The 23,014-nt window shown below is 48.5% G+C and overlaps 1 protein-coding gene across 24 annotated transcripts in view; it reads left to right on the plus strand.

Moving 5' to 3' along the window:
• LOC106576215 (CUGBP Elav-like family member 2) overlaps nt 1–23,014 on the plus strand; it is a 291,724-nt gene that overhangs the window by 246,483 nt on the left and 22,227 nt on the right. For 14 of the 24 annotated variants that reach the window (XM_082963896.1, XM_082963894.1, XM_082963892.1 and 11 more), the window contains 4 exons: nt 8,671–8,719; nt 10,577–10,711; nt 14,782–14,811; nt 16,158–16,237. In XM_082963896.1, coding sequence (XP_082820022.1) covers nt 8,671–8,719; nt 10,577–10,711; nt 14,782–14,811; nt 16,158–16,237 — 294 coding nt within the window. The remainder of the gene's footprint in view (nt 1–8,670; nt 8,720–10,576; nt 10,712–14,781; nt 14,812–16,157; nt 16,238–23,014) is intronic. The other 10 variants (XM_082963913.1, XM_082963914.1, XM_082963895.1 and 7 more) reach the window with 1 other exon arrangement.

The raw sequence follows: 23,014 nt of genomic DNA on the forward strand, positions 1-23,014 counted from the left end.
TGTGTGTGTGTGTGTGTGTGTGTGTGTGTGTGTGTGTGTGTGGTGTGTGTGTGTGTGTGTGTGTGTGTGTGTGTGTGTGTGTGTGTGTGTGTGTGTGTGGACCACAGTTATTGACTCCCCACTATGAGGACCATCTGTCTGTCTCTGTGTCACTGCCTCTACCTCCACCCCACAGAGGAGAGAGGGATAAGTAGGCTGAGGGAAAGAGGGAAAGAGAAAGGGATAGGTAGAAACTAGACGGAAGAGTGGCTACAATGTGTAGTGTTGCTAGTGTGAGATCTGTGAAAATGTGTGACCCTGAAAGTGTGTGTGTGTTGCTGAGTAGACGTGGTGTGTATGATACCAGGGTCTAGGGTACAGTAGCTGAGAGCTCTTCTATTGGCTCACACACTAGTCAGGTGAAAGTGTTATCGAGGTGCTGACTGCTGGCAAAGGCTACACTGTTGCTGGCAGCATGCAGGACTCAGTGGGGGTTTCTCTACACACACACACTGTCACGATTTCCGCCGAAGTCGATGCCTCTTCTTGTTCGGGCAGCGGTCGGCGTCGCCGGTCTTCTAGCCATCATCGATCTACTTTTCATTTTCCATTTGTTTTGTCTTGTCTTCCCACACACCTAGTTTCAATTCTATCATTACATGTTGTGTATTTAACCCTCTGTTCCCCCCTTGTCCAGAATTTATTATTGTTTATTGCTTGCGCACATATGCTGGTGTGTGACGGATTTTGTTACCCATTGTTTGTTTGTTCTATTTTACGGTGGTTTTTATTATCAACCTCTCTAGGGGGTGTGGGAAGCTAGCGTCCCACCTGGCCAACATCCAGTGAAATTGCAGAGCGCCAAATTCAAAAACAGAAATACTCATTATAAGAATTCATGAAACATACAAGTGTTATACATCGGTTTAAAGATTAACTTCTTGTTAATCCAACCACGGTGTCAGGTTTCAAAAAGATTTTCCAGCGAAAGCAAACCATGCGATTATCTGAGAACCGCGCCCAGCAGACAAATCCTTACAAACAGTATCCAGCTAAGTAGACGAGTAATAAAAGTCAGAAATAGCAATAAAATGAATCACTTACCTTTGATCTTCATATGGTTAGACTCACAAAACTCCCAGTTACCCAATACATGTTCGTTTTGTTCGATCAAGTCCCTCTTTATATCCAAAAACCTCTGTTTTGTAGCGCATTTTGTTCAGTAAAACACTGTCTCAAACAAAATCCGGTGAAAATGCAGAGCGTGAAACTCAACAAAACAGAAATTCTCATAATAAACATACATAAAAAATACAAATGTTATACACCAGCTTAAAGATACACTTGTTGTTAATCCAACCGCTGTGTCAGGTTTCAAAAAGGCTTTACGGCAAAAGCAAACCATGTGATTATCTGAGAACAGCGCCCAGCAGACAAATCATTACAAACAGGAACCAGCCAAGTAGACGAGTAACAAAAGTCAGAAATGGCGATAAAATGTATCACTTACCTTTGATCTTCATATGGTTGCACTCCGAAGACTCCATGTTACATAATAAATGTTCGTTTTGTTCGATAATGTCCCTCTTTATGTCCAAAAACCTTGGTGCGTTTTGTTGGTGCGTTTCACATTAATCCAATGGAACAACAGCGCGTTCACAACAGCCAGACAAAAAATCTAAAAAGTACCATAAGAATTCGTAGAAACATGTCAAACGATGTTTAAAATCAATCCTCAGGTTGTTTTTGTCATAAATAATCGATCATCTTTCAACCGGACAATAACTTTGTCAATAGAAAAGGAAAAACAAGAAAGGTGCGCTCCCGGTCACGCTCTGGACTCATGTCTGGAAATTTCCACTGTCCTCTCATTGAAAGTGCTGTTTCTCCCTAATTTTTCAGAGTAAAAGCCTGAAACAATGCCCAAAGACTGGCCACATGCTGTGGAAGCCATAGAGATCGTGAACTGGGTCCTAAGTCTTTGTATGGTGGATAGGCATTCAATGGAAAAACAGCCATTTCAAAATAAAAGCATTTCCTGGATGGATTTTCCTTAGGTTTTCGCCTGCCATATCAGTTCTGTTATACTCACAGACATTATTTTAACGGTTTTGGAAACTTTAGAGTGTTATCTATCAAGATCTACCAATTATATGCATATCCTGGCTTCTGGACCGGAGTTGCAGGCAGTTTACTATGGGCACGCTTTTCATCCAAAATTCCGAATGCTGCCCCCTACCCTAGTGAGGTTAAACTGCTCCGTTGGAACACAGTTTTTGCTATCCTGCGCCTGACTTCTCGGCCGCCAGTATGCACCCTTGACAGAATTCCGGACCGACTATATGGAGTCAGCAGGAGCAGGTACCCCGGGTATAGGGGTGGAGGAGCACGTCCGGGAGCACGCAGCAATGCTCCACCATCTTGGCACCGCCATCGACCGTGTTGTCCAGACAATGGACCGCTGGGAGAGACAGGGAGTTCTACCAGCGCCTCCACCAGCACAACCGGGGTCTCCATTACGCGCCCCTCCTTATCCTGGTCCCAGTGGGATTTGTCTCTCCCTTCCCCAGGAATACGACGGGACGGCTGCGAACTGCCAGGGGTTCCTATTGCAGCTAGACCTATACCTGGCAACCGTCCACCCGGCTCCTTCGGACCATGAGAGGGTGTCCGGCCTCGTCTCGTACCTCACAGGGAAAGCCCTGGAGTGGGCCAACGCTGTGTGGAGAGAGGGAGATGCGGAGTTGGACCAGTTTGAGGAGTTCACCTGCCGCTTCCGGGCAGTCTTCGACCACCCGCCCGAAGGTAGAGCGGCAGGTGAGCGCCTCTTCCATCTGAGGCAGGGGACGAGGAGCGCCCAGGAGTTCGCCCTGGAGTTTCGGACCCTGGCTGCTGCCGCGGGATGGAACGACAGGGCCCTGATCGACCATTATTGCTGCAGTCTGCGCGAGGACGTCTGTCGGGAGTTGGCCTGCAGAGACACCACCCTCACATTCGACCAGCTGGTGGACCTGCCCATCCGGCTGGATAATCTGCTGGCTACCCGCGGATGTTCAGATTGGGGTCTGTTGGTTCCATCCCCCCGCACCCCCTCTCCAATACCTATGGAGCTGGGAGGGGCGGTGCGCAGGGAGACCGGAGGGGGTTCCAGCTCGTGCACCATCTGTGGCCGCAGAGGTCACACTGCTGGTCGGTGCCGGGTTGGTTCCTCTGGGTATCGAGGCAGGGCGCTCTGGCGTTACCCCAGGTGAGCCGGCACCATTCTCACCCATAGCCCTCTGTTGCACATATGTTTTTGTATGTCACTGAGTTTTCCCCACATTCCCAGCATAAGGCGCTCGTTGATTCAGGCGCGGCTGGGAATTTTATAGATAGATCGTTCGCTCATAGTTTAGGGATCCCCATTGTTCCCGTGGCTGTGCCCTCCCCGTTCACGCCTCAGATAGTCTACCATTAGGGTCAGGGTTGATTAGGGAGGCCAGCACTCCTCTGGGCATGGTGATGCAGGGGGTCACAAGGAGAGAATTAGTCTCTTCCTTATTGACTCTCCTGCGTTTCCCGTGATGCTAGGCCTACCCTGGTTAGCTTGTCATGACCCCACTGTTTCTTGGCAACAGAGGGCTCTCACGGGGTGGTCACGAGAGTACTCGAGGAGGTGTTTAGGGGTTTCCATTGGTGCTACCTCAGTGGAAAGTCCAGACCAGGTCTCCACCGTGCACATTCCCCCTGAATATTTTTTTTAACCTTTATTTAACTAGGCAGTTAAGAACAAATTCTTATTTTGAATGACAGCCTAGGAACACTGGGTTAACTGCCTTGTTCAGGGGCAGAACGACAGATTTGTACCTTGTCAGCTCGGGGATTCAAACTTGCAACCTTTTGGTTACTAGTCCAACACTTTAATCACTAGGCTACGCTGCCGCCCCGGGATATGCCGATTTGGCATAAAGAAGGCAACTCAATCACCACCCCATCGACGGGGCGATTACATTTACATTTTAGTCATTTAGCAGATGCTCTTATCCAGAGCGACTTACAGTAGTGAATGCATACATTTCATAAAAATGTTTTTTCCCATACTGGTCCCCCGTGGGAATCGAACCCACAACCCTGGTGTTGCAAACACCATGCTCTACCAACTGAGCCACACAGGATCGATTGTGCGTTAAATCTCCTGGTAGACGCTGCACTTCCCAGGAGTCACTTGTATCCCCTCTCACAGGCGGAGATGGAGGCTATGGAAACATATGTCTCCGAATCCCTGCGTCAGGGGTACATTCGGTCCTCCACTTCACCCGCCTCCTCGAGTTTCTTTTTTGTGAAGAAGAAGGAGGGAGGTCTGCGCCCATGTATTGACTATCGAGGTCTGAACCAGATCACTGTGAGGTATAGTTACCCGCTACCGCTCATAGCCACAGTGATTGAGTCAATGCACGGGGTGCGCTTCTTCACCAAACTAGATCTCAGGAGCGCCTACAACTTGGTGCGTATCCGGGAGGGAGACGAGTTTAAGACGGCTTTCGGTACCACCTCAGGGCACTATGAGTACCTCGTCATGCCGTACGGGTTGATGAATGCGCCATCAGTCTTCCAAGCCTTTGTAGACGAGATTTTCAGGGACCTGCATGGCAGGGAGTAGTGGTGTATATTGATGACATTCTGTGTCCCTGGTGCGCAGGGTGCTTGGTCGCTTGTTGGAGCATGACCTGTACGTCAAGGCTGAGAAATGCCTGTTCTTCCAGCAGTCCATCTCCTTCCTAGGGTACCGCATTTCCACCTGGAGAGATGGAGAGTGACCGCATTTCAGCCGTGCGTAATTGGCCGACTCCCACCACGGTAAAGGAGGTGCAGCGGTTCTTATGGTTTGCCAACTACTACCGGAGGTTTATCCGGGGTTTTGGTCAGGTAGCGGCTCCCATTACCTCACTGCTGAAGGGGGGCCCGGTACGTTTGCAGTGGTCGGCTGAGGCGGACAGGGCTTTTGGTCACCTGAGGGCTCTGTTTACCTCAGGTCCCGTGCTGGCCTATCCGGATCCCTCTTTCGGGTACGCCACCGAAGGTCTGCCCCGTGCCTTCTTCTCGAAGAAGCTCAGCCGAGCAGAGCGAAACTATGACGTGGGGGACCAGGAGCTGTTGGATGTCGTCAAGGCCTTGAAGGCATGGAGACATTGGCTTGAGGGGGCTAAACACCCTTTTCTCATCTGGACTGACCACCGCAATCTGGAGTACATCCGGGCAGCGAGGAGACTGAACCCTCGCCAGGCCAGGTTGGCCATGTTTTTCACCCGTTTTGTGTTCACCCTTTCCTACAGACCAGGCTCCCAGAACGTGAAGGCAGACGCATTGTCCCGGCTGTATGACACAGAGGAGCGGCCCATGGATCCCACTCCCATACTCCCCGCCTCCTGCCTGGTGGTGCCGGTAGTGTGGGAGCTGGAAGCGGACGTACAGAGCCCACTCCCATCCAGTGTCCCGCTGGACGTATGTATGTTTAAAGTCCTGAGGAGACTGAACGAGATGAGTTACAGGTTACAGCTTCCCCCCGATTACCGTATTATGTGTCTCGTTCTATGTGTCTCTCCTCAGGCCGGTGGTGGCTGGCCCACTCCAGGAGTCTGAGGTGCGGGAGGTTCCTCCACCCCCTCTGGACATCGAGGGGGCCCCGGCGTTTTCCGTTCGTTCCATACTGGATTCGAGGCGTCGGGCGAGGGACCTTCAGTACCTTGTGGACTGGGAGGGGTATGGTCCAGAGGAGAGATGCTGGGTTCCGGTGGAGGACGGATTGGACCCTTCACTACTGCGGGAGTTCCACCGACTCCATCCGGATTGCCCTGCACCTCGCCCTCCAGGTCATTTCCGAGGCCGGTGTCGGCGCGCGGGGGGTACTGTCACGACTTCCGCCGAAGTCGATGCCTCTCCTTGTTCGGGCGGCGTTCGGCGGTCGGCGTCGCCGATCTTCTACCCATCATTGATCTACTTTTCATTTTCCATTTGTCTTGTCTTCCCACACACCTGGTTTCAATCCCATCATTACATGTTGTGTATTTAACCCTCTGTTCCCCCCATGTCCTTGTCCAGAATTGTTTATTGTAAGTGCTTGTGCATGTATGCTGGTGGGTTTTGTTACCCATTGTTTGTTTGTTCTATTTTACGGTGGTTTTTACTATTAAACTGCTCCGTTGGAACACAGTTTTTGCTCTCCTGCGCCTGACTTCTCTGCCGCCAGTACGCACCCTTTACACACACACTTACTGTAGACATACACACTTTGTGGTAGCCCAGCAAGTTGAACTCTGACCTTTAAAGCCCTGGGACATTCCTCGCAGGCCGGGGGGTCAGAGGGGTTCGAGGAATGGGTTACATGCTGTAGGTGAGAGGGTGAACATTAAATGCTGAGGGGTATTAGGTTTCTGGCCCGTTGTGTCCTGGAAGGAAATGTTTAGAGGGTAACTGTACTAGAACGCAGCCCACCTGAACCCTGTCCAGAGAGGAGTGTTGCATAGTGTTGGTTGGGTAGGAAAATGTATGGTAATGATAAGGGGATAATACCCTGCTGGAGAGGTAATGTTTACCTCCATGTCATCAGCTACTCTGACGGATAGACACCTCGACGTCGCTGCCAGAAGAGCTGGCACAGAACGGGCACTGCATGGCATGCCCCGACTAGCCGAGGGGAAAGAGATGTTTCCAAGTGGACTAGGGTCATAGTCAATAATCTAATTACCAACTACCATACCAGAGGGAAATGTCACCAGTGTAGGACACATTCACAATGACACATGGCACAGATTTAGATGTTTGGTATTGTGAAAGGGGGAGGCTTGGGTTGTCATGGTGATTGGATGAAGAGTGACCGCAGTAGGTAGCTCCAGGGCTCTCAGTGAAGAACCAGCAGTGTGGAATTGTGGGGTAGTGGTGGAGCCCAGGAATGAAGCCTGCAAGGCCATCTGGGTAGACATATCTGGGAGAAGGATGGCATCTAGACAGAACTTTCTGAGAGAGTATGAGAGGCAGAGGCTGGGATAGCCGCTAGCCAGCGCCTGTAGCTTGAGGATGCAGTTATTTCTGTACTGTAGCCCTCCAACATGTGATCCACTGGCACACACACACACACAGTCTTGTACAACTAACCTTGTGGGGACACATTATTCACTCACTCAATCAGGGAGATGGAAACCAAAATGGGCACAATGGGTCCAGGTAGTAAATTCAGTTGAATTGACACTACTGGTGACACTGGGGTGGTGGATGTAGGAGTGTTGTGGAAAATTAATAAAGTCAATGTATAAACATATTGTAAAAAGAACGAAAGAGAGAGAGAGAGACAGATCGAGATGGGGAGAGAGACAGAGAGCAACAGAGAGCAGAGAGAGAGAGAGAGAGAGAGAGAGCAACAGAGAGAGAGAGAGCAACAGAGAGAGAGAGAGCAACAGAGAGAGAGAGAGCAACCGAGAGACATAGAGCAACCGAGAGACATAGAGCAACCGGGAGACATAGAGCAACCGGGAGACATAGAGCAACAGAGAGACATAGAGCAACAGAGAGACATAGAGCAATAGAGAGCAACCAAGAGACATAGAGCAACAGTGAGACATAGAGCAACAGAGAGCAACCGAGAGACATAGAGCAACAGTGAGACATAGAGCAACAGAGAGCAACCGAGAGACATAGAGCAACAGAGAGCAACCGAGAGACAGAGAGAGAGGGACAGAGAGAGAGAGAGAGAGAGGGACGGAGAGAGAGAGCGACAGAGAGAGGGAGGGACAGAGGGTGACAGAGAGCAACAGAGAGAGGGAGGGACAGAGGGCGACAGAGAGAGGGAGGGACAGAGAGCGACAGAGAGAGGGAGGGACAGAGAGCGACAGAGACAGAGAGGGACAGAGAGGGACAGAGACAGAGAGGGACACAGACAGACAGACAGACAGACAGACAGACAGACAGACAGACAGACAGACAGACAGACAGACAGACAGACAGACAGACAGACAGACAGACAGACAGACAGACAGACAGACAGACAGACAGACAGACAGACAGACAGACAGACAGACAGACAGACAGACAGACAGAGGATCAAAGCACCCTGCCACACGGTGACTGTTCAGGCTGAGCCACTGTCGTTGGTCTCTCTGCAGATCAAACAAGCACATCATCTTTCAGAAAGGAGGGAGAGAGAGAGAGAAAGAGACATTGCATATAGACATAATATGACATTTGAAATGTCTTTATTCTTTTGGAACTTTTGTGAGTGTAATGTTTACTGTATATTTTTCACTTGCTTTGGCAATGTAAAAATATGTTGATCATTCCAATAAAGCCCCTTAGAGAGAGAGAGAGAGAGAGAGATGTGACAGCCATCTTGTCTGTGACGTGTTTTCATCTTCTCACTAACCAAAAAAAACACTCATCAATCAGCTCCATTCAACCTCTCTAAACCTGCAACAAGGGTACGAGGGAAACACCTGGACGATGTCTGTCACAGTGTGTGTTTCCTACACAACTTCAGAGTTTCTCTTTAGTGTGTGATCTGTTGTGACTTTCAGAGTGGCCAATTTGTAGTGTGTCGGTGTGCTGTGATCAGTCAGCGTGTGTCTGATGTAGTGTGTGATCTCTGAGTGTGTGCAGTCCTCACTAGGTGTGTGTGTGTGTCGGTATAGTATTGTAAAGGTGTGTTTGTCCTGTCTTTTCCAGATGCACCATCCCATTCAGATGAAGCCTGCAGACAGTGAGAAATCAAACGGTGAGTGATCACACACACTGGATTGAGTATTACGTGGTCGGGGGGGGGGGGGGGGGGGGGGGGGGTGTGTGTGTGTGTGTGTGTGTGTGTGTGTGTGTGTGTGTGTGTGTGTGTGTGTGTGTGTGTGTGTGTGTGTGTGTGGTGTGTGTGTGTGTGTGGTAGTGTGTCTGTGGCTCAGTGATCCTGTTTCACAGAGAGAAAGAGAGATGTATGAATTATTAAAGTGTTCAGGGAGGGGGTCAGGGAGAGTTCAACTGTTTTGGCCCCACAGTGAACCAGCCTTTCTCCCTGCGTCTCTCTCTCTCTCACACACACACATACACACACACACACACACACACACACACACACACACACACACACACACACACACACACACACACACACACACACACACACACACACACACAGACAAACAACTGGCTCTATTGCAGATGCAGTTACAACCCCATTTATCCAGCCATAAAGCTTTACTGCATCTGAGAGAAGCCAGACAGGGGCCACGTCCCAATACTAATAGCCTCTTTTCCTCATCCACTGGACCACTGAAAGTATAGAAGGATAGAGGGTAATAACATTGGGACAGACGGAACCGTACAGGCTGAGCTCCACCCAGAGAGAGACAGAGTAGTGTCATAAAGCCCCTGACAGCACACAGGCATCATTTAAAGCTTCATAAAGCAGCATCTTCTAGACTCGGCCCACTAAGGAAATACAATGCACTGGAAACATATAGATCCATCCATATCAGTCATGATGAGACCTTAATAATGCTTTACCGCTCCAGACATCTTCTGTGAGGTTATGAAATAGGACTTGGTAAGATATATCCGTCTAGGTAACGGGGACCTTAGTAAAGCTCCAGCCATCTGTAGATGCAGCCATCATCTACTGTAATGGAAGATAGAAACGCACGGCCATATGAAATGTATCCATCTTTTTAATGATAATACGTTTCATAAACCTTTATTGGAGTTGCTGTAACCGTGATGAATTGTCGTTAAGCGGTTTGTTGCTTTAGTCAATCAAGAGGTGTGTGCGTGCGCGCGCGTCTGTCTTCGTTGCACTGCTGTATCGATAGCCCGTCTTCACTTTCCGCTTTCTTTCTTTAATCTGATCTGGAATCAGTAAAACGCTGTTTCTCTGCTTCCCAATACATCACTAACTCGGACTCAGGTCGGCTAACAGATGTTTAGTCACTGTTAAGGATATCTCTGCTGTTTCTCCATATCCACTCCCAGTTCATTCATTACAGTGCTGATAGTGAGCGAACGTATACAGACGAGTTGGAAGCCTTTGAAACAACACTTATCTTCCATGTGTTCTTTTTTTTAAACGCACAAACAATTCAAACAGCAAAATAAACAAGTGCTCTATTGATTTCCCAGAGTGCAACAGACCGCTTATCTCTTTCGCCTCCCGGTAAGAGCTGACAGATTCCTCATTAAAAATGAATTGGATTAGCATTACTCTGAATGGTGAGCAACACACACACACGTTCTCTCTCTTGTCTCTTTCCCACGGTCACACACACACACACACACTGTTACACAGGCCGAGGTATTGCAAGATAAATGGAGCGATTGGGTCAGAGAGAAAAGGATTAAACAGGAGGAGGAGGAGGAGGGGCAGGCAGACAAAAAGAAACCCGGAGAGATGGGAGAGGAGGAGATAGAGAGAGAGGAACGAATAGAGGGAGAGAGGAACGAATCGAGAGAGAGAGTCGCACAGAGACTTGGTGTTGAAGTGGTAATGAGACATTGATCACAGTTGGCAGATGAAATGCTGAAACTTTCTCTCTTTCTTCTCCTTTTTTGTTTCTCACCCATTTCAACGTCTTCCTCTCTTCCCCTGCAGCGGTGGAGGACAGGAAACTGTTCATCGGCATGGTGTCGAAGAAGTGCAATGAGAACGACATCCGAGTGATGTTCTCTGCGTTTGGCCAGATCGAGGAGTGCCGGATCCTGCGAGGGCCCGACGGACTCAGCAGAGGTGTGTGTTTCTTGGGCTCCGTCCATATACACACTCACCCTGACCCCCTCCTCCCTTACCCACCATCCTTTTCACCCCTCCCACCTCCTTATATCCACCCCCTATTCAGTTCTGAGCTCCTTATCCCTCCCCTTACAGTTCTCCTCTAGACAGAAGGAGAATATATCTTCTCCCTCGCTATTGGCCAACCATAGAGCTACTCTGTAATCAGCAGTGCAGTGTCCCCCTTAGTCAATCTCCTCTTCACTGCCTCCCTCCCCCCCTCAACCCCTCCAATCCCCCTGCCTCCTCTCCTCCCTCCCCCCTCCCCCTCGCTCTGTGGTCTCTATGTGCTGAGGAGATGGGGCGGGGTCTGACAAACCAAATTGTCTATCCTGCTCGGCATCAGACCAGGCTGTCACTGTCATCGTCACACAGGTTTATGTGGACGTGTCGGTTGTTGTGTGTTTCACTGTGGATGTGTAGGTTGTTGTGTGTTTCTCTGTGGATGTGTCGGTTGTTGTGTGTTTCTCTGTGGATGTGTTGGTTGTTGTGTGTTTCTCTGTGGATGTGTCGGTTGTTGTGTGTTTCACTGTGGATGTGTAGGTTGTTGTGTGTTTCTCTGTGGATGTGTCGGTTGTTGTGTGTTTCTCTGTGGATGTGTTGGTTGTTGTGTGTTTCTCTGTGGATGTGTCGGTTGTTGTGTGTTTCACTGTGGATGTGTAGGTTGTTGTGTGTTTCTCTGTGGATGTGTAGGTTGTTGTGTGTTTCTCTGTGGATGTGTCGGTTGTTGTGTGTTTCACTGTGGATGTGTTGGTTGTTGTGTGTTTCTCTGTGGATGTGTAGGTTGTTGTGTGTTTTTCTGTGGATGTGTCGGTTGTTGTGTGTTTCTCTGTGGATGTGTTGGTTGTTGTGTGTTTCTCTGTGGATGTGTTGGTTGTTGTGTGTTCCTATGTGAATGTGTCGGTTGTTGTGTGTTTCTCTGTGGATGTGTTGGTTGTTGTGTGTTTCTCTGTGGATGTGTAGGTTGTTGTGTGTTTCTCTGTGGATGTGTAGGTTGTTGTGTGTTTCTCTGTGGATGTGTCGGTTGTTGTGTGTTTCTCTGTGGATGTGTAGGTTGTTGTGTGTTTCTCTGTGGATGTGTCGGTTGTTGTGTGTTTCTCTGTGGATGTGTAGGTTGTTGTGTGTTTCTCTGTGGATGTGTCGGTTGTTGTGTGTTTCTCTTTGGATGTGTAGGTTGTTGTGTGTTTCTCTGTGGATGTGTTGGTTATTGTGTGTTTCTCTGTGGATGTGTAGGTTGTTGTGTGTTTCTCTGTGGATGTGTCGGTTGTTGTGTGTTTCTCTGTGGATGTGTAGGTTGTTGTGTGTTTCTCTGTGGATGTGTCGGTTGTTGTGTGTTTCACTGTGGATGTGTCGGTTGTTGTGTGTTTTTCTGTGGGTGTGTCGGTTGTTGTGTGTTCCTCTGTGGATGTGTAGGTTGTTGTGTGTTTCTCTGTGGATGTGTCGGTTGTTGTGTGTTTCACTGTGGATGTGTCGGTTGTTGTGTGTTTTTCTGTGGGTGTGTCGGTTGTTGTGTGTTTTTCTGTGGGTGTGTCGGTTGTTGTGTGTTTTTCTGTGAATGTGTCTGTTGTGTGTTTCTCTGTGGATGTGTAGGTTGTTGTGTGTTTCTCTGTGGATGTGTCGGTTGTTGTGTGTTTCTCTGTGGATGTGTCGGTTGTTGTGTGTTTCTCTGTGGATGTGTAGGTTGTTGTGTGTTCCTCTGTGGATGTCTAGGTTGTTGTGTGTTCCTATGTGGATGTGTCGGTTGTTGTGTGTTTCTCTGTGGATGTGTAGGTTGTTCTTACTGTTACTGTTGACCATCTCTCATTATCTGAAGTTCTCTTCTTCTTCTCTCCTCGATGTTCCTCTAGCCACTAGCAGTCTCTAATGCTCTACTGTCACACACACTCAGTCCTCCACTGTCCCTTCATCCTCCTCTCTCTCTGTCCCCCTGTCCCTTCATCCTCCTCTCTCTCTGTCTACCTGTCCCTTCATCCTCCTCTCTCTCTGTCTACCTGTCCCTTCATCCTCCTCTCTCTGTCCTCCTGTCCCTTTATCCTCCTCTCTCTCTGTCTACCTGTCCCTTCATCCTCCTCTCTCTCTGTCTACCTGTCCCTTCATCCTCCTCTCTCTGTCCTCCTGTTCCTTCATCCTCCTCTCTCTGTCCTCCTGTCCCTTCATCCTCCTCTCTCTCTGTCCCCCTGTCCCTTCATCCTCCTCTCTCTCTGTCCTCCTGTCCCTTCATCCTCCCATCTCTCTGTCCTCCTGTCCCTTCATCCTCCTCTCTCTCTGTCCTCCTGTCCCTTCATCCTCCCATCTCTCTGTCCTCCTGTCCCTTCATCCTCCTCTCGCTCTGTCCCCCTGTCCCTTCATTCTCCTCTCTCTCTGTCCCCCCTGTCCCTTCATTCTCCTCTCTCTCTGTCCTCCTGTCCCTTCATCCTCCTCTCTCTCTGTCCCCCTGTCCCTTCATCCTCCTCTCTCTCTGTCCCCCTGTCCCTTCATCCTCCCATCTCTCTGTCCCCCTGTCCCTTCATCCTCTTCATCTCTCTCTCTCTTCCTCTCAATCACTTGTCTGTTGTCCTCATTAATATTATAATCTCAGTCTGTCCCCCTTTACTGCAGATAACTTCCACAAACCCCAGTCTTCCTAACAGGCCTGTCAGAGCAGTCTTAGTCCAGCCTGGTCCAGAGCTGTAAATACATGAATCAGAGTGAGGCTGTAGATAAATAGACCTTCAAGTGGGTCTGTATGTCCCACCTGGCTCTGCACTAATACGGGCTGCTATTAAACCACAATATCAATCAGAAGCCTTTTCTGTTCCGCCACCCACTATTAATAAAATATGGATCACACCACTGGTGGATCCACGGCTGGGCCTGGGGAGCTACCCTACATTCATGAAAGGACTGTTCCCTTTCTCCTCTCTTATCGGAGCCCGTTGCTGATGACAGAATGCGGCCTGCTAGATATTTATACCGTCGGCTAGGCGGCTAAATCCCATCTTTTCCGCTGGATGATAAAAAACATACTGGAATGTAAAGAGAAGCTTTTATCTGGTCATTTCTAGCACTGACTTTAATATGGTTCAGTTCAACAGAGGGGTTTAGTTTGGGTATCGAACAAAGGAACGGCCTCGCATTTTGGTGGAAGAAAGAGAGAATGCCTGTCTTCTATTGTAAAATGCCTCATTGGTTCTATGGTATAACTGCCAGTAAACCGTATTTGAATGGAGAATCCACAGGAACTGCCTTTTAATGAGAGTTGGTGAAAGACTGAGAGTAGACGGCCATAAAAGACCCAGTCTAGCAGGTCACCTTAACCGGTGGATTCTCTCTGTAGCATAACATCTGGGTCATGTACTGTAAGAGGGTTTTCAAACTATTTTTAAGATTTTGCCCCATCTAGAATTACCCCATATTAGTTTCTCTAACTTGCTCCAAGATGACCGACCTTGGCCTTTCTCAACTGCTGGCAGATAGAGCAAGACCCTGGACAGTCTTCTCGCATTTTAACCCCAAGGCAACTTCATCTGCCACATCTTGCTACGACACAGACCTAGTTAGCTTTTATTGGTACCGTTACGCAGGCCCATAATGAATAGTCTAGACTATCCCTAACCCTCAACCCTGTTCTATCACAGAAGACAAGACAATCATAAAGGTAGAGGATGAATCACAGCCACTCATCTGTTCTCTCCTTCATTCCCTTTCTCACTCTAGTCTTCCTCCCCTCCATCCTCTCTCTCACACACACACTCACCCATTCACTCACTCGTACTCCCTCTCTTTCTGTCTCTCTTTCCATCCGTCCACCCCCACCCCATGCACACAGTTCTGACTACTTGACCTGTCTGCTAGCTAGCTAACTGTATCCTGTGCAGTCAGCTAGCTACAAAGTGTGTGTGGAGTGGGTCTGGGGACGGCTGTGCTACTACTGCTAGCATGGCTCAGTGTGTGTTAGTGTGTTAGCGTGTTAGCTTGGGGGTGGGGGTGTTGAAGCTCTCCTCCAGTATATTGACACTGCCTCTCTCTGATCACTCCCCAACCAACAGGCCTCAGCCAGAGGGAAGCCAACGTTAAGGGTAATACCATTTCATTTAATACTAGTCTATTACCCAACAATTACGATCCCACCGATCAAACTCCAAAGCGCCAAATAGTTAAGAGTTCCCAAAGAATGTGCATCATTCTGCCCACCACACGCACTCTCCCTCCCTCCCCCAAGATTTGCTCAATTTGTGTGATTTTCTGTGATGTCTTTTCAGAACGCATTCTTCATAGAACCCTAGAGACGGTTTGTCACAGTCGTCTGCCCCGCCCCGCCTCCCTCCCCTCTCTCTCTTGTCGGCTTCATGTCTCAGACTAGGACAGCAAGAGAGAAGGAGGGGAGGAGAGAGAGAGAGAGAGGAGGAAGAGGGGGCATCCAATCAGACACACAATGCAGGCCTAATGAGTTCAAATCGTTTTAATGCAAATTGGACAGATTTCCATTCTCTAGAAGAGTGGGAGGATACTAGTACAACCAGTTATTTGTGTGTAGGAGAGAGAGAGAGAGATGGGCAGAGAGAGAGAGAGATGGGGAAGATGAAGAGGGAGGGAGAGAGCTTCAACCACCCCACCTCATCTCAATGCTCAAGTCATCAACAGCCATCCCCATTGGCGCACAACAACCTGCCAATCAAAAACGTACTGATTCTGATTGGAGCTGTCCTATTGTAGATGGGGTTGGGTGTGGTCGTCATGGTGCTAGCTGTGCTTTTTGACTGTTGTTCCTTAGCAACCTGAAAACACTGTTGTCTGCTTGTTTAGTTCTCTGTACAATCTCTGTTTTGGGTTTATAACAACGACGTGTCCAACCCTTTTGTCTTGTTTTGTTTTTTCTTGTCTCCTCCTCTTCTTCCTCCCATTCCTTCTCCTCTCCCCCTATCCCATTGTCCCGTCCCTCCTCCCGGCCTCCCTCCCTCCCACCATCTCTCCATCTCTCCCTCCCTCCCTCCTCCTGGCCTCCCTCCCACCATCTCTCCATCCCTCCCACCATCTCTCCATCCCTCCCCTCCCTCTCTCCTCCCGGCCTCCCTCCCACCATCTCTCCATCTCTCCATCCCTCCCTCCCTCCTCCCGGCCTCCCTCCCTCCCACCATCTCTCCATCCCTCCCTCCCTCCCTCCTCCTGGCCTCCCTCCCACCATCCCTCCCACCATCTCTCCATCCATTCCTCCCTCCCACCATCTCTCCATCCCTCCCACCATCTCTCCATCACTCCCTCCCTCCCACCATCTCTCCATCCCTCCCTCCCTCCCACCATCTCTCCATCCCTCCCCTCCCTCCCTCCATCTCTCCATCCCTCCCCTCCCTCCCTCCATCTCTCCATCCCTCCCCTCCCTCCCTCCATCTCTCCATCCCTCCCCTCCCTCCCTCCGTCCCTACAGGATGTGCGTTTGTCACGTTTTCTACCAGGGCTATGGCACAGAATGCAATCAAAGCCATGCACCAGTCTCAGACTATGGAGGTACTGTACCCTCGCCCTTTCTCTTCAATTTCCTCTCTCCGTCTCTCTCTCTCTCCATCTCTCTCTTCATCTCTCTCTCTCTCCATCTCTCTTTCTCCATGTCTCGCAATCTCTCTCTGTCCATCTCTCTCTCTATCTTTTGTCATCTCTTTCTCTCTCCATCTCTCTTTCTCTCTCTCTCCATTTCTCTCTCCATCTCTCACTCTTTCTCCATCTCTCTCTCTCTCTCTCCATCTTTCGCCCTTTCGCTCTCTCTCTCCATCTCTGTGTGATAGAATCTGTCGGATGCTGTCAGATGCTCGTCATCCTTTGGCCAAATATGTCAACGTAGGACAAAGAAGAAAAGTCACTTTCAAAACTCTCTCAGTACAGCAGTCATTCTTCCCAGAAAAAGAAATAACATAAAAGCTTTGGAAAAAGTGTCAAAACAGACAAGGTAACATAAGCAAGGACTCCAGATCACACTGACCAGCCTGACTGGCTCTGTTAAGGATGTCACACTCCTCAGGAAGAGAAGAGATGAGACAGGCAGCATTATAGATGCCCACATTTAGACAGGACCACCATCAGTGACCCTATGACCTCTCCATTGGGAGTGTGTCTGTGTGGGTTGTGGTGTCCTTGCAGTTTGTAGGGTTTTTGACAGTAGGAGATGACAGGGATGTGATTGCAGGAGAATTACAGGGCATTGGTCAGACGTGTGTGTGCGTGCGTGCGTGCGTGCGTACGTGCGCGATCTGGTAATGACACAGTGTATTAAAGACAGAGATTGACAGTCACCTTAGTGACTCTCTCATTATGGATGATGAGGATGGTAGTCATCCATATTGATGTGCTGTGACCCTGACAGGAAAAGGGCTGTCTGTGGCGTCCCTTTGTGTCTCAGTATGTACACACAATCTTCAAGTGTGTGTGTCTGTGTGTGCATGTGTACGTGCTTGTATACATGTCTATGATGTCTGTGTCGTGCGGTGTGTGTGTGTGTATGACTTTGTGTTGCAGTTTGTGTGTTTACCCCCCATATTGCTCTTAATCAGTGTTTCCAATTTATACTATTATAACCTTCTGTACGTACCATGGCCCAGTTAACTTTCCCAATATCCTCTGCTTTTTCACACACACATAAAGCCCTAAACAGGAGGCAGAGATTGCAGTGGACAATGACAATGGAACAAATTTTAATTTCCATGTTAAAAACATTCTGCTGACTAGCTCTGGGCAAGACCCAAATTGCTGCACCGTTTTTGTAATGTCCCCAGTTTGCAATTTAAAAGTAATTACTTCGGGTCCGAATGAGGATTGGTAAATAGAGTTTGGTTATTGTCTTGGCTCTATCGTCCCCCACTGTTTCAGATTGTGAGCCTGTGTGTTTGTGTGTGCGCATTTCTATGTGTGTTTGTGTGACTTTGCCTTTCACTAATGGCCTTGTCACTGTCATATCCATTCTCATTATACTCTGGCATTCAGGACACACACACACACACACACACACACACACACACACACACACACACACACACACACACACACACACACACACACGTACTTTATAAATGTCACAGCATTATGAAAGTGGATATGGACAGGACAGGTCATTTACGAGAAAGCACATTCATTTACACACCCATGTACGCACATACACACGTGCACGCATGCGCGCACACACAAACACAGAGAGAGAGAGAGAGAGAGAGAAGTAGGGCAGACTAATGTGGTTGTATTTGTGTTACTTATGGTGCTCCGTAAAGCCTGATGATTTGTGGCTGTGTCTATAATATTCATCCTGCCTATAAAGGCTGTTTGAGTGGTTAGAGGGCTGTTCGCTCTGATCTGGCTAATATCAGGGCCGGCTCCAGGTATAAGCGACATAAGTGACCTAAGCAAAGAACATTTTGGGGGGGAACTCAACTTACTGTTGAGAGTTAGAATAGTAGAATACACAAGGTGCAATTTCAACATTTGGTTGTGCAGGAAATTTGCTTTAAAACTGACACATATTCTCTCTGCCCCATGGCAAAATGGCTAGAATTGCAGGAAATTAGCTGTAAAATGACTAAGAAATGTCTCTCTGCCCAATGGCAAAATGAGTAGAATTGCATGACATTTGTTATAAAATTGCTACATTTTGTCTCCACCCCATGGCAAAATGTGTAGAATAACCGAAAATGTACTTTAAAATGTAAATGTTTCTCTCCGCTATCAAGAGGGGGGGCCAAAATGTTTTGACCTCCACAACCAAATCTCGCACAGGGCCCCCAAAAAGCTAGGGCCGGCCCTGGCTAATATCAGGACTTCTAGAGACCGAGGATACGCACAACACAGTAAGTGGATTGTGAGTGAGGAAACACAGCCATGTATGTTTGGAGACTGGACAAACTAGACAAGTTAATGGGAGAAAAAATAGGGATGTAGGGATGGAGAGATTGACACAGTGAGGGAGGTATAGCAGAGAAACAGCCGTCTCTGTGTCTGCTATTTACCACCAGCCCATTAAAACTAACAAGCTCATAGTCCTATAGACGGGTTGGTTGTTTAGTAACAAAACTGACGCATGTGCAACTACGGGGCAAAACAGATGATTGGCTTAGACGGTTGACAATATGTCAACTATATTTCATCTCCAATGTTTTTGAAACCATAAATAGTATTGCACAATGAGCAATTATCTGTCAGATACACTACATGACCAAAAGTATGTGGACACCAGCTCGTCGAACATCTCATTACAATATCATGGGCATTAATATGGAGTTGGTCCCCTCTTTGCTGCTATAACAGCCTCCACTCTTCTGGGAAGGCTTTCCGCTAGATGTTGGAACTGCGGGGACTTGCTTCCATTCAGCCACGAGCATTAGTGAGGTCGGGCACTGATGTTGGACGACTAGGCCTGGCTTACGGTCGGCATTCCAATTCATCCCAAAGGTGTTCAATTGGGTTGAGGTCAGGGCTCTGTGCAGGCCAGTCACGTTATTCCACACCAATCTCGACAAACCATTTCTGTATGAACCTCGCTTTGTGCACGGGGGCATTGTCATGCTGAAACAGGAAAGAGCATTCCCCAAACTGTTGCCACAAAGTTGGAAGCACAGAATCATCTAGAATGTCATTGTATGCTTTAGCTTTAAGATTTCCCTTCACTGGAGCTAACGGCCTAGCCTGAACCATGAAAACAGCCCCAGACCATTATTCCTCTTCCACCAAACTCTGCATTTGACACTATGCATTCGGGGAGGTAGCATTCTCCTGGCATCTGCCAAACCCAGATTCGTCTGACGAACTGCCAAATGGTGAAGCGTGATTCATCACTCCAGAGAACGCGTTTCCACTGCTCCAGAGTCCATTGGTGGCGAGCTTTACACCACTCCAGCCAACACTTACCCAGTACACACAAATCAAAGTAGGAATGAATTAAGACTATATACATATGGACGAGCGATAGTTCTGGTGAGTTACTCTAATATCCAATAGTTCTTCCCGGCTGTATGTAATGACACAAAACATTTCCTGAGCTAATAATGTAAAAAATAGTACATAAAAAGAATACTGCAAAGTGTTCTAAGAGCTAGTCGTGATGCTGCCATCTCCGTCGGCGCCGTCTTATCCAGTGTCTGTCCTGCTGTGATGTCAAGGCTATGGTCAGGGTCTGAGATGGACTGTCCTGCTGTGATGTCGAGGCTATGGTCAGGGTCTGAGATGGACTGTCCTGCTGTGATGTCGAGGCTATGGTCAGGGTCTGAGATGGACTGTCCTGCTGTGATGTCAAGGCTATGGTCAGGGTCTGAGATGGACTGTCCTGCTGTGATGTCGAGGCTATGGTCAGGGTCTGAGATGGACTGTCCTGCTGTGATGTCAAGGCTATGGTCAGGGTCTGAGATGGACTGTCCTGCTGTGATGTCAAGGCTATGGTCAGGGTCTGAGATGGACTGTCCTGCTGTGATGTCGAGGCTATGGTCAGGGTCTGAGATGGACTGTCCTGCTGTGATGTCAAGGCTATGGTCAGGGTCTGAGATGGACTGTCCTGCTGTGATGTCGAGGCTATGGTCAGGGTCTGAGATGGACTGTCCTGCTGTGATGTCAAAGCTATGGTCAGGGTCTGAGATGGACTGTCCTGCTGTGACGTCGAGGCTATGGTCAGGGTCTGAGATGGACTGTTCTGCTGTGATGTCGAGGCTATGGTCAGGGTCTGGTGTGGACTGTTCTGCTGTGATTTCGAGGCTATGGTCAGGGTCTGGTGTGGACTGTTCTGCTGTGATGTCAAGGCTATGGTCAGGGTCTGAGATGGACTGTTCTGCTGTGATGTCGAGGCTATGGTCAGGGTCTGGTGTGGACTGTTCTGCTGTGATGTCAAGGCTATGGTCAGGGTCTGAGATGGACTGTTCTGCTGTCATGTCAAGGCTATGGTCAGGGTCTGAGATGACTGTTCTGCTGTGATGTCAAGGCTATGGTCAGGGTCTGGGGTGGACTGTTCTGCTGTATTCTCTGCGGGGGTGGCCACAGCACTCAAGGGAGTGAGTGAAAAAGCTTATTCTACTTTCCCCAACGCACAAGTGGTTATCTCCACCTGCTACCACGAAAAGACTTCCCCCCTGTTACCATACAGTGGGTAAACGCAAGTATTTCCCGTGACTGTGCCTCAAAACCAAATGTTTACCTGGCCCAACACTCCACCCTGAACTTGAACAGCCTTTATGACCAGGTCCACCTCTACAAGGCAGCAGTGCCCACCTTCTCCCGGACCCTAAAGGACATCGCCCTCAACAGCAGCCCCAACACCTCACACAGAAGCAACAGATCAATAGACATCCCGCCCAGACCAGCGAGACACTCTCCCAGACCTGTGGGACCAACGCCCCAGACCTACACATAGAGGACTCACGCTGAGAGGACCTACATCCAGACCACAGCACCACCAGCCACACCCCCACCCCAACCAATCAACACCCCCCCCCCCCCCCAAGTCAACCATGCCCACACCCCATTTAGGCCCCCTCAGATCAGACCCATGACCCCCACTCCCGCAAAGAGGGCCTCAACATGAAAGTCGCACATACGCCCAGGTCGTGAGCAGGCAAACAGGCCCAACCCCCACTCTTACACTAGCCCAAGCCAATGGCATGTACCAGATGCTCAGCAGGCTCTGCTCACACTTACTGGCCTGAGGCCAAACCACACAACCAACAACATTGGACACTTTATGGAACACAAATCCTTCACTATCTCATCCTGGAATATCCAAGGCCTGAGGTCATCTGCCTTTGGCCTAAAGAGCAGGAACCTGGACAGACATTGTCATCCTACAAGAAACATGATATAGAGGAGATGGACCCACTGGTTGCCCTCTAGGTTACAGAGGGTAGTCTTATCCACCAAACTACCAGGTGTGAAACAGGGAAGGGACTCAGGGGGTTATGCTAATATGATATAGGGTAGACCTGACTCACTCTATTAAATTAATCAGAACAGGAACATTTTACATTTGGCTAGAAATTCAAAAGGAAATGATCTCTACAGAGAAAAATGTCCTCCTGTGTGCTACCTATATCTTCCAACTAGAATCCCCATACTTCTCAAATCTTTTTGGAACAAAGAACAAACAGCAAAAAACATATACATGATCAAATACAAATCTTAGAATCAACTGTTAAAGACTACCAGAACCCACTGGATTCTCCAATTACATTGAATGAACAAAATGACAAAATACAATACCTCCAACCCAAAAAGGCCTATGGTGTTGATGGTATCCTCAATGAAATGATAAAATATGCAGACCACAAATTCCAATTGGCTATACTTTAAACTCTTTAACATCATCCTTAGATCTGGCATCTTCCCTGATATTTGGAACCAAGGACTGATCACCCCAATCCACAAAAGTGGAGACAAATTTGACCCCAATAACTACTATGGGATATGGGTCAAATCCTCTGAAAATCCTCAGCAAAATCCTCTGCACTTGGTTTCCTCTATCGTAATCACTCTTCTTTCACGCCAGCTGCCAAACTAACCCTGATTCAGATGACCATCCTACCCATGCTAGGTTACGGAGACATAATTTATACATCGGCAGGTAAGGGTGCTCTTGAGCAGCTAGATGTTCTTTACCATTCGGCCAACAGATTTGCCACCAATGCTCCTTATAGGACACATCACTGCACTCTATACTCCTCTGTAAACTGGTCATCTCTGTTTACCCGTCACAAGACCCACTGGTTGATACTTATTTATAAAATCCCCTTAGGCCTCACTCCCCCCTATCTGAGATATCAACTGCAGCCCTCATCCTCCACATACAACACCCGTTCTGCCAGTCACATTCTGTTAAAGGTATCCAAAGCGCACACATCCCTGGGTCGCTCCTCGCTAGCGACTGGAACGAGCTGCCACAAACACTCAAACTGGACAGTTTTATCTCAAAGACTCAATCATGGACACTCTTACTGACAGTTGTGGCTGCTTTGTGTGATGTATTGTTGTCTCTACCTTCTTGACCTTTGTGCTATTGACTGTGCCCAATAATGTTTGTACCATGTTTTGGGCTGCTTCCATGTTGTGTTGCTACCATGTTGTTGTTGTAAGGGCTGTGTCAGGGAGTAGACCAAGGCGCAGCGTGTTGAGTGCTCATCATATAATTTTAATAGAACACTTTAAACAAAACAAGAAACTGACAGCCAAACAGTTCTGTCAGGTTAGCAACACTAAACAGAAATTAACCACCCACAAAACCCAAAGGAACATAGGTATGGCTCCCAATCAGAGACAACGATATACAGCTGT

This window comes from Salmo salar, chromosome 17, assembly GCF_965601325.2.
Source record: "Salmo salar chromosome 17, fSalSal1, whole genome shotgun sequence".
In the NCBI taxonomy this organism is placed as follows: domain Eukaryota; kingdom Metazoa; phylum Chordata; class Actinopteri; order Salmoniformes; family Salmonidae; genus Salmo; species Salmo salar.